The 12,431-nt window shown below is 42.0% G+C and overlaps 1 protein-coding gene across 2 annotated transcripts in view; it reads right to left on the bottom strand.

The window, feature by feature from the left end:
- PM20D1 (peptidase M20 domain containing 1) overlaps positions 1-12,431 on the bottom strand; it is a 34,453-nt gene that overhangs the window by 16,307 nt on the left and 5,715 nt on the right. For both annotated transcript variants that reach the window (XR_012688138.1, XM_075196153.1), the window contains exons 4-5: positions 11,550-11,636; positions 2,038-2,171 (exon numbers count right to left, since the gene is read on the bottom strand). Coding sequence is in view for 1 of the 2 variants with exons in the window: in XM_075196153.1 (XP_075052254.1) it covers positions 2,038-2,171; positions 11,550-11,636 (221 nt within the window). In the remaining variant the exon portion in view is untranslated. The remainder of the gene's footprint in view (positions 1-2,037; positions 2,172-11,549; positions 11,637-12,431) is intronic.

The raw sequence follows: 12,431 nt of genomic DNA on the forward strand, positions 1-12,431 counted from the left end.
ATGTGTGGCTAGGAATACAATGTAAAGTACGGCCGGAATTTTACATTTAACATAAGTTGCGTTCAACTCTACATGACCCCCTTGGTGTCCATCTAGATGTCTAATTAGTTCCTGAACACACAGGTATCTCTTATGACATGATAATCTGCAGGAGAAAGCTATCCTAGAGTACAATGTGTTTATATGCTATAACTTGGCTTATATGTCAATAAAGGCTCTAGTAATCTTGGCACGTTGGGATTTCAGTCCTTCACCATATAGTTAAGGCAATCACCATATAGTTAAGACCAAACTAAAATTTTCATCATTATGTAAAGTTGGGCCCTTCAAGCTGTAATGATTTATTAATCATTTGTATCTCTTTTGGTGGACCTGGTGCTATTTGTAATCAATTATAGAGAAGACAAAGCTAGGAACGCACTAACCTTTTCTACCCCAGGGAATTATTTATTCAACAAAAACTTATATAAACCAAAGTGCATTTTTTGTGGTATTTGATAACTTAATGTTGGTCACTGCATTATATTGATAGCATTGACATTAGTATTTGATAATGAAATGTCTAAATATTTTAAACAAGTAAAAACTTTTCAGGAGGTTTACTTATCTCTTCTCACCACTATAAACAGGATCCCTTCAGTCTCCTAATAAAACAAAGCGTCTAAGCATTGGAGATTGAGCTGCATTAAGGGGTAATGGTATGGAAGTCTCAGAAGGAACCTTAGCTTTTACTTAATTTCTCATTATGTACTAATCGCTAGTTTGTCCTAACAAATCTCCTTTATCAGGTATTCAATATGTTTTTTGCATTTTATATATTTATGTATTTTGGGTATATAACAGCTAGATGCTTTCATTTATTTCCAATATATAAGTTTTGGAAGCCTCAACAGAAGTATGTTGGTGAACAAAGATAGTGCTTCTTCTTTACACCATGCCCTTTATAACTGCACCCTCATATGTTTCTTGAATCAAAAGTACATTCAAATATATTAATTTTTAGTGTATGTCACACTCTCATGACGTTACTGTCACTAGAAAAGTAATGTTGGCCCTGTGTCATAAGATAACATTATAATGTACTGCATTTGAAATAAAAAGTTCCAATATTCATTGGGAAACAATGTGTTAAATCATGCAAAACAAAGTGAGTTTGGGATTTATGCAGATTGCTAAATAGTAAACGTTAATTGTATGAAAGACTTGTGGAAAGAGGTTAGACTGATTCTCAGAAAGAAAAATGCTGATGGAGTGTATGGATTTTTGGAATGAGATGGGGTTTATGACAAGGTGACTTTAGAAAGAGCAAAAGCGGCAACACAAAGTAATATAAGCTTATGAGTTTTTAATGGCCTAGTTGAATTAGAAAGACAAAATACATTAAGTTAAACATGGAAAAAGTTGTGTTGGGACCTTCATGTGCAAAACATGCTGTCATGCTTTATAAAAACTCAAGTGGACATTAATAGTTCGCCCTAACAGACTTTTGTGGAGCCAGGTTACATCCTACAATACAGGGAAAACTTAATTAAATGTTGACATTGAATCAACAATAATAGTTTAGATTATGATAGATACGGGATCAATGCAGTTGTGGAAAACAGCAGATGTTGTATACAGATGAAACTGTTTTATGGCTAACTAATTCCATGGAAGATGTAAGATTTTGGGAAACAAAGACCCCTTCCACAGGGTTTACCATTGTGTCAGATTATGATGTAATCATGTTTTGCTTGTGTATGAAAGGTGTTAAATTACTGACCACTTCAGGGAGTTCACATATATTTAAAGAAAAAATAACTGAAATGATATTATAAACAATTATGACACATAGATAGTTGTTCTTATACATGTATAACCTGGCTACATTATTTAACAATTATAAGCAAGTACTGTACCAAGAGGTATGCCTATTCTGTACGCACCATTTCAGAGAAAACAAATCCTTGTGACAATAAGGGAATGTTTTTCTCTCTAAATCAGATAACCATAGATTTTAGTTTTGACGTTTGATACAAGCATTACCTAATTACTTACAGGGCAAAAGGTCTTTTGACTCCTTGAATAACGCCATCAAGGACTGCCAATCCCTCATCCGCTACAAATAGCAACTTAACTCCATGAGACTCTAACTTTTCCACAATCTTCATGGCTCCTTTATGTCCACTCACCTGGAACAACATATATAGCCTTAAGTTACAAAAGTGGTTTGTACCTACAGACAACTAATGCCTAGTTAGTACACCTTTAAGTATAACTACTCTCTAGCACATCAAAAGGAAACATCACATATATCGACATGTTAAATATTTACAAACAGGGCCAAGTTACATCATTGACGGGTATATATAAATGTATATTATTGACAAATATCCCATTAGCTGACAAACATACCGTACTTTCCATGAATTCATCCCCAAAATTAGAGTGTAGCAAGGAGCAGTATAAGACAAAACATAATATTTTCTATTTACATTTCCACTGGTATACATTTGGCTGCATTTTCAGTTATTTTATAATTTTAGGATTTAGGACGTGAGATTAGAAATATATAAATACTCACTACAGGGGGGCGTGGCTTGGAGGCCATACTGGTTGGACACGTTTTCCTGGAGCTCTGTCTATTTAGCCCCTAAATTGCTAGAAAAAGACCCTCACTTGTGTGCCCCTCTGTAAAATATAACATATTAACTAGAGGAGAGATCGGTGTGCCAGGAGAGAAATTTGTGCGGACCTGCGGGTACTTCCGAGTGAGGTCGGGCCAGCGCTGACTACACCTGCCGCCTCCCCCTTCACCTGGCTGGCAGTCCCCGCTCAGCATACCTCCCGAGACACCTCTTAGCCCCGTGAACTTCCCCTCCGCTGCTTACCTTCCGGCATCTGGGCCCCGCGGCTTGTGTCTGGCTCGTAGCTGGTCGTCACCACCGCGTGGAGGGTCTGGTGTGGAGTCGGCTGCGGAGGTATTGGACTTCGGTTCTGGTCCCAGTCGAGACCCGCTCTGGCCGACGAGGTTGGGGCCTACTTCCGGCGACATCCTCGGACTGAAGTGCCAGGAGTTCTTCAACTTCCGGTGGGGGGCGGAGCTTAGCGGCAGCGCAATCTCGCTGCCAGAGAATTTACTACACAAGCCGGCGGCTGCCGTATCGTGGGCTCCTTTCCACTGCTTGCAACAGAATTTCAATACTGACCCCACGGATCCCACTACCTTCAGGGCCCACACTTTGAAAAGCCGACGAGCACCTGTGGAGGGCCTGGATCTTGCTGGCCGGGGACGGCGCCCGCTACTGTGGACTTTGCCTCCTGCCTTCCTCCTTCTCCAGGGAGGGTGCATCATCGGGAGGACCCCTGATGTCTAGTGCAGTGAGTAATTCTACCCACTCTATCTCTCCTACCCAGCTGCACTGTGTGGTCCGTGTGGAGGTGTCCACTGCCCGATCATCATCTCTGCTGTGTCAGTGGCCCTACCTACTGTTAGGTTTCAAGGTTACCTTAGTCAGTATTTACGCCGGCCTTCCTAGGGCGCGGAGTCTAACGGCCCTCCCGGTCTTCTCCAAGAACCGCCGCAAGGCAGGGTGGGTTTTGCTGCCGGAGAACCGCAGGTCGCGGCCCCCAGGTTAGCCTACTGACGTAAGGAGAGAGTTCTATGAGATGGACATGTAGCGGCACGGGCAGATCCACAGAAGAATAGATAACTGAAGTCACTAACCGTATATTCAGAAGGTAGTAGTCTGGAGTAGAGACTGGTGGAATGCAGGAGTCAATCCACGGTACAGCCCCAGGAGCAGAAGCGTAGTCCAGAATAGCCGGTTCGGTACACAGAGATCCGTCCGTTAATGCAGTACCAGGGATAAGGCAGAAGAATGGTCTGGAGAATAGCTGGTTCGGTACACAGAGATCCGTCCGTTAATGCAGTGCCAGGGATAAGGCAGAAGAATGGTCTGGAGGATAGCTGGTTCGGTACACAGAGATCTGTCCGTTATGCAGTACCAGGGGTTAGGCAGTAGAATGGTCTGGAGGATAGCTGGTTCGGTACACAGAGATCTGTCCGTTATGCAGTACCAGGGGTTAGGCAGTAGAATGGTCTGAAGGATAGCTGGTTCGGTACACAGAGATCTGTCCGTTATGCAGTACCAGGGGTTAGGCAGTAGAATGGTCTGAAGGAGAGCTGGTTCGGTACACAGAGATCAACAGTCACAAAGGAGAACACCAGGGAAGTCAAAGCACAGGAAGTGCAGCCAGATACACGTAACACGTTGCTCTGACACCTACAGTGTGTCAGAGCAGTCCTGAAGTAGGAGTTTGAATTCCCCGCCCAGATCAGCTGACCTGCCGCCAGGACCTACCCGGAAGTGCGGCAGTACAGAACGAAGGAGCGGCGCTGACACAGGTAAGCGCCGTGACACCTACCTTCCATTGGAGCCACTTACCTACTGGTCTTTGGCCTCACCTGCCTGGCCATCTAACAACCAGCACTACATAATCTGGCTGCTCTGTTCTGTTTTGTGTCTCCGTGGAGCTATATTGCCCCCTAGTGGCCACTGAAATTCATTACAACTACTAAACGCAGCAGTAGCAACTTTTCATATCTACTGATTCCCTGACATATCATTGACTCCCTCAGCATCCGACTCTGACACACCTGTGTTTGGAAACTTTGCTATAGCGGAGACCGGAGTTATGTCCACCTAGACCTAGACCCCATCCGTCTGCTCCATACTCAAACATCAGTGTACAGCTCCTTAGCCAGTTTGCATCCAACATGAATAAATCCGCAGGAAGAGGTCGTAGGGGTACGACAGGATAGATTACTCAACACTTCTCCTGCCAAGACAAAGCTCCTACTTCATCTCCTCCTCACTCACCCTCTGGGAACCCTGGCGAACAGGACCCTCCATCCACAACCATCCCCTCAACCAAGGCAGACTTTGCTGAATTACGGAACCTAATTGTTGAGCGTACTAACGCTTTCTCTGTGGATCTTCAGAAAGCTATAGGGGATCTTAAAGCAGAAATGATTGTTATCTCCAAGAGAACCTAGGCTCTGGAAAACAAAATGGAGTCATCGCTCACCTTTCAAAATGAGGCCTCAAAGGATCTGGATTTTCTACTCAAGGAAAACGACTTCATGAGAGATAAGTTGGAGGATGTGGAGAACAGGGAGCGCCGCAACAATCTCAGGCTACGCAATATCCCTGAATCAGTCGAACCTAAAGATCAGGAGGAATACGTGACCAGACTCTTCTCCTCTCTGAACTCCACATTATTCAATCACCCGTTGGAGATCGAGCGAGTACATAGGGCTCTGAGACCTAAGCCGAAGGATGCTGATCCTCCTCGGGATGTGATTTTGCGTTTGCTATCCTTAAAAACCAAAGAGCTCATATCGAATGCAGTCAGGAATACCTCCTACACTCTCTTCGAAGGAACCCGTATCCAAATATCCCGAGACCTTGCTCCCTCAACGATAGCCAAGAGGCGGGATCTTAGGGAGGTAACACGCATCCTCAGAGAGAATGGCTACAAATATCGCTGGGGGTTTCCTTTCCGCCTAATAATCGAAGTGGAGGGCTGTCAGGAATCGATTCGTACCCCTAACGAAGGAAAGAACTTACTTCAAAGGCTCCATCTCTTCCGTCTAGACAGGACCGTAGGAGATTCCCAGAGCTCTTCACAACAACCTCCGTGATTTGTAAAGCTGTTTCTTTGATTGTGAATACTTGAAGTAACTTTGTGCTTTTATTTATCTTTTTTTTTGTCCCCTCTCAATTTTCAAATGCTTATACACTATTTTAATTTCTTTACAAATGTTCACATAGTCATGTTGGGTTTTTTCAACACCTTACATTTAGTTGTTACTGGTTACATGTTTAGCTGATGTTTCACTCTAATGTTTTATTTACAGACGGGCGGGGGACACTTTCTGTCCTCTTAGCCGCGCACCCATATATACTGGGATTTACTTAAATGTTTATCTTGAAGTTTGAATATTCTACGCACTCCCGAACTCTGTGCCTTAGTTCAGATACTAGAATAGGCATAACCTGCCTAGTTTTTTGGCTTACATAGGGTTTTTTAGGCACTATCCTAGTAGGTTTCACCTCAGCCTTTGAGGCTCGGACCTACTCCCTTTCTTTTCTTCTTCACTTACTCATACATTTTTTCTTTCCTTTACTCTCTTTTCCCCTCCCTGGTCAATCCTTCCCTTCCTTCTCCCTAACCCCCTTGTATTGCAGCTTTGGAGACTATTTCTCTATTTTTTTGTATTCCTCCCTAGAATACTGATCATGACTTTTACGTCACTCTCCCTCAATGTTAAAGGGCTTAACACACCTCAAAAGCGCTCTATGTTATTCCATACGCTACATAAACTTAATGGTGATATAATTTTTTTGCAGGGAACTCACTTCAGGGCCGGCGGCCATCCCTCCTTGACCTCAAGATAATACTCCAATGCCGATTACTCCTCTCACTCCTCAAAGAAAAATGGGGTTGCCATTCTTCTTCGCAATTCAGTGCCGTTTGTCATGTCAGCAGTTAAGGATGACCCTAAAGGCAGGTTCCTCTTCTTATCTGGAAAGATTGGTCATCTCGATATAACCTTTGCCAACATTTATGCTCCAAATACAGGTCAGACATCCTTCTTCACACACTTTTTCTCTGAATTATCACCAATACCGTAAGGGCTTGCTTTTACTTGGAGGAGACTTCAATACTGTCATGTCCCCCCTTTTGGATAGATCTGCTTCTAGACATTCCTCCCCCACATCCGCACACACAAAACACTTGCAAACACAGGTTACTGAGGCTGGCCTATTTGATATATGGAGAGCGCTATACCCCTCATCTAGGGACTATACGTTTTACTTTTTCCCCATCAAACTTACTCACGGATTGATATGTTCATGGGTTGTACAAATATCTTCCAACACATAAAAAAGGCCGATATAGTTTCTAATACGTGGTCAGATCATTCCATTTTATCCTTAACGGTTGACTTATCTCTGGGTCCTCGGGGCAGAACCTCTTGGAAATTAAACGAGACGCTCCTTAAACTCCCTGGGTTTAAAGACCTGGGGCTAGATTTACTAAGCTGCGGGTTTGAAAAAGTGGGGATGTTGCCTATAGCAACCAATCAGATTCTAGCTGTCATTTTGTAGAAGGTACTAAACAAATGAAAGCTAGAATCTGATTGGTTGCCATAGGCAACATCCCCACTTTTTCAAACCCGCAGCTTAGTAAATCTAGCCCCTAATATCTGACTCCATCTCAAAATATTTTGAAATTAACTGAAACCCGGAAGTCCAGATCCCCACTATCTAGGAAGCCCACAAAGCGGTCATACGTGGGGATATTATCCAGTTTGCCTCTCGCAGGAAAAAAGAACGTAATGAGACTCTCAATAAACTTACACTCCAGCTTAAACGTCTGGAAGCAATGCATAAGGAGTCTAGTACCCATTCAGTCATGCAAGAAATACAAAAAACTAGAGGCAAAATTCAGTCAATTCTCGCAGAGAGAACAGAACGCCAACTAAGATGGCTTAATCAAACCATTTTTGAAAAAAGAAATAAGGCTGATACGCTCCTGGCCAGGAGATTAAGAGCCAAACGAGGATCTCAAATAATCAACTCTATCAGAAATAAAAAAGGGGATCTATCTTACGACCCTAGGATCATAAATAAAACTTTTCATAGCTACTATGAAAACTTGTACAACCTCCATAAAAAACAGATATCTCCCAGAGCTTCCCTTCAATCTATCAACACCTACTTAGACAAATGTTCATTACCCTCATTAACCTCCCGTCAGGCTTCTACCCTTAATGAAGCTATTACCAGTGAAGAAGTAGTATTAGCATTAAAATCGAAAAAGAACTCTAAGGCCCCTGGTCCAGATGGCTTTATGATGTTATATTACAAAACCTTTTCCAAAGAATTGGTGCCCCACCTGACCCAGCTGTTTAACTACATTCTCATGGGGGGTAAATTTCATGATGAATCCACTCGTTCCAATATAGTGGTGATCCCTAAGCCTAATAAAGACCGTACATGCTGCCCTAGTTATCGCCCAATCTCGTTAATCAACGCAGACATTAAGCTTTTTGCCAAAATTCTGGCGAATCGTTTAAATGTCTACATGCCAACTTTGGTTTTCCCAGATCAAGTGGGCTTTGTTCCCACTAGGCAGGCTCTAGATAACACTAGGCGCACAATAGACATTATCGCCCATGCTAATCAGAATAAGATTCCATCTGTTGTCCTAGCATTAGATGCCGAAAAGGCTTTTGACAGACTCTCTTGGCCTTTCATGTTTAGCACGCTAAGTCACTTCAGCTTAAACGGGGCCTTCCTAACGGCCATCCAGGCGCTATACCATCGCCCCTCCTCTTCGGTTTTGACTAATGGACTTCAGTCCCAGGCCTTCTCTTTAGGCAACGGTACCAGACAAGGGTGCCCTTATCTCCCCTGCTGTACGCCCTAAGCATAGAACCTTTGGCTGCGTCTATCAGACGAAACCCAGACATTTCAGGGATACGAATTGGTCCCCGTCATTTCAAAATCTCGTTATTCGCAGATGACGTTTTATTGACACTCTCAAAACCCCTTATTTCACTCCCAAATCTTCTCGAGGAACTTAAGGAATATGGTCTCTTATCAGACTATAAAATTAATAGCACTAAATCGGAAGCCCTTTCGCTTCAAGTCTCCAATGTTACTAAAGCTATACTCGAATCCTCGTTCGACTTTCAATGGCGCCCTAAGGCGGTGCGTTATTTGGGGATTCAGATCACGAAAGAATACAAACAGCTGTTCCATGCTAATTATATTCCCCTTTTAGACTCAATAAAAAGGGACCTGTCAAAGTGGGATTCGCTTTTTGTATCCTGGTTCGGTAGAATTAATGCAATAAAGATGAACGTTTTGCCAAGAGTCCTGTATCTCTTTCAGACACTACCAATACCAGTCCCAGGCACCTATCTAGCGAATTTACAAACTATCTGCGGCAATTTTATTTGGCAAGGGAAAAAATGGAGACTTAAAAGGTCCTGTTTAGCTAAATCCTCTCAGTCAGGAGGATACGGATTGCCGCTATTTGAGCGGTATTATCATGCAGTTAACCTTAGTCATATAATTTCCTGCCAGTCTGCTCCGGGGATTAAGAGATGGGTCGACCTGGAGAATGCTCATACTCCGAATCACAACTTGAACTCACTACCCTGGCTCCCTAGGAATCAAAGGCCGGCCTCAGTGTACTCGCACCCCTCCATACAGTTTACACTTAACCTGTGGGATAAGCTTCACAAAAAGTGGGAACTCACCTCATTCCCTTCTCCACTCACCCCGTTGTGGCACCATCCCGATTTCCCGATGGGAAACAATCAGTCATTCTCACGCCCATGGCAAGAGGCGGGCATCACTCAGTTTACCCACATTCTGGGAGAATTTGCTCCCCAGACCTTTCCAGATATCAGAGAGAAAAAGGGCCTCCCCTCATCCTTACATTTTGCTTACATACAAATCAGAGGCTTCATACAATCACTCTGTAGGTCCTCCAAACTACGTAAACCTACACCTTTTGAGAGGAGATGTATGAACAGCTCAGTTTCTCAAGGATTGATATCACTGGTGTATCATATGTTCCTTAGTCCAAAATCTGATTTAACTGAATCCTTCGAGGAGGCTTGGCTTCGGGACACTGGCAAGGTTCTGGATCAGGAGGGATGCTCCCGGCTCAGAATGAGAATTTTTAAAATCTCCATCAATACCTCAATACGAGAGAACACATTTAAGGTATACACTAGATGGTATCTGGTGACTGCAAGACTACATACAATTTATCCTGGCACCTCAGATCTATGTTGGAGAGGTTGTGGAGAGGTGGGCTAATTTTTTCACATTTGGTGGACATGTTCTAGTATCTGTAATCTATGGTCGCTGGTTGCTGATCTAATAACAAGAATATTAGATATCGAGGAGTTGCCCGACCCATTGGTCATGCTGCTATGTTCCCGGGTTAAAGCTCTAAATAAACAGGGAGACAGACTCGTCCAACATATCTGTGCTGCTACTCGCCTGCAGATAGCGGAAGAGTGGAAATCCCCTCATCCACCTAGCCTTCAAAGTGTAGTTTCCCGTGTGTGGTACATGGCCTCCATGGAATATATTACCAGTCTTCTCCATGACAAAATTTAAAATTTCCACAGTTTGGGACTTCTGGTACTCCTACCATCAAGCAACAACGCCCGCCACCTGAAAATCTTTTCCTCCGATATATTCTTAAGATATACCCCTTTTCCCCTGTCCTTCCCTTCTTTCGACACTTTTTCTATCCTCTTTTTTCCCCTCCCTTTTTTTAAAAAAAAGAAAAGGATAAAAATCAAGAAAAAGTAACAACAAATTTTTGGAGTTCCACGGTAGTAGAGTTCTTTATAGTTCACAGGTAGACTGGATCAACCTACTAGTTTAATTTACATTTTCTCATTTTTTTTTTTCTTTATAGGTTAATTCATTGTTACAACACTAAAACAAAAAGTCTGTAATAATTTGTTTTGTGATCGGTAATAACTCTTTATACTTCTATCGTTATGTCGTGACCCATCTACCTCAACTTGTTTTCTGTATAATCTACTGTGTGGATCTCATGTTTTTGCAAAAATAAAGAGATTTAAATAAATACTCACTACAGTTTTAAAGCTTGAGCTGGGCTTGTGGTTAGGACTCAGGCTTGGAGTCACGAGAGACCTTAGGGTAGATTTCTCAAACCTTCGAAAAAGCAAAGGTGGACTGTGTTGCCAATAGCAACCAATCTGATTCTAGCTAACATTATGAAAAATGTACTAAATAAATGATAGCTAGAATCTGCTATGGGGAACACCTCCACTTTTATTTTTCAGAAGTTTTGATAAATCCATCCCCTTGTCTTCCTATTCATATATTTGATATGAACACTTGTAGAATAAACCATATTAGGATTTATCTGGAGGGTGTGGTTATTTAAGCATTTAAAATTAAACAAAAACATAAGCCAGTTATAGACAGCATGCATGCTTTATTTATTTATTACATTTTATTTATATGTTACCACCATATTAAGTAGCACTGTACATAGAATAATCAATCACGCTAGTCCCTGTCCCACTGGAGCTTACAGTGTAATTTCTTTACCAGATACACACATAGGCATACACACTAGGGTTCATTATTGACAGCAGCCAATTAACCTACCAGAGGAAACCCATACAGACACAGGGAACTGAACCCATGGCCCAACACTGTGAAGCAGCAATGCTAACCACTGTGCCACTGTAACTCCCTAGATAAAAATATACTACTCAAAGCTTAGTATTTCTAACATAGGATTGATGCAAGTATGTTTTCGATAATGTAAGTGTGTCTCTGCCTTTCCCACAATCATATACACAAAAACATATGTGTGCATAAGTATATATGAGACTTACTATAGACTCCTTTAGGAGACCAATGGCTAAGACATAAACTAATACTACAGCAATTTAGCTACTTTTTAAAATATAGTAACTCACACTTTACCTCCTCATCATGTCCTAGTCCAATATAAAAAGACCGTCTGGGCTTGTAGCCTCTCTTTAGTAGAAATTCAAGAGCTTGTAGAACACCCTGTGGAAAAATAAATAAATAAAATGAATGAAATTATTGTGCAATTTCTTCAAATGGGAACCAACATGAAACATGTGGTGTGCATAATCAATGAGAAAATGGCCTAATTAGTTTCTATTATAAAGTAAGAAACATAGGATCTGTTACAAACATTGACTGGAATCTAATACATGCTTATGATGGCTCAGTGAGGATGTGTATTAATTATGCCAAAAACTGCATAGAGAATAAGTGGAGAAAAACTTTGTTTGAAGCCTATAGAGAAAGACCCCAGAAATCAAACAGTATAAATGAAAAGCATGTATAGCACTATTAATATTGTGATAATCCAAACACAAATTATCTTATTACTTTGTGTTTAGTCTTCTTCGTATACATTGCTATCCTCCTCTGATTGGGTCTGTTTATAATTTTTACATGCAGTTTTATTACTACTTATAACAACTGCCATTCCATTGCAGGGACTGCCCTCTAAATCAATGTGCCCATGGCTTACTAAGCAACGCTAATTTATCACCATACATTGAGCGTGCTGAAACATTGCTAACTAGTCTCTATATATATACAATTGTATATATTGGATGTGCAATGACCACACTCTACATTATGCTCATTCTCGCTCATTCTCTTGCTGAAAAAAGGTAAATTTAGTGCTACCCAAATTAAATCCCCTGCTCCTTCTTGCCTCATAGCTCTCCTAACTAAGTATGAGTGAGTGAAGTCCCAGAGTGGTCATCCAGACAGGACGTCTAGGCAGGGCCGTCTTTCCCATAGGGCACAATGGGCAGGTGCCCG

This window comes from Mixophyes fleayi, chromosome 2 (assembly GCF_038048845.1).
Source record: "Mixophyes fleayi isolate aMixFle1 chromosome 2, aMixFle1.hap1, whole genome shotgun sequence".
Taxonomy (NCBI): Eukaryota; Metazoa; Chordata; class Amphibia; order Anura; family Limnodynastidae; genus Mixophyes; species Mixophyes fleayi.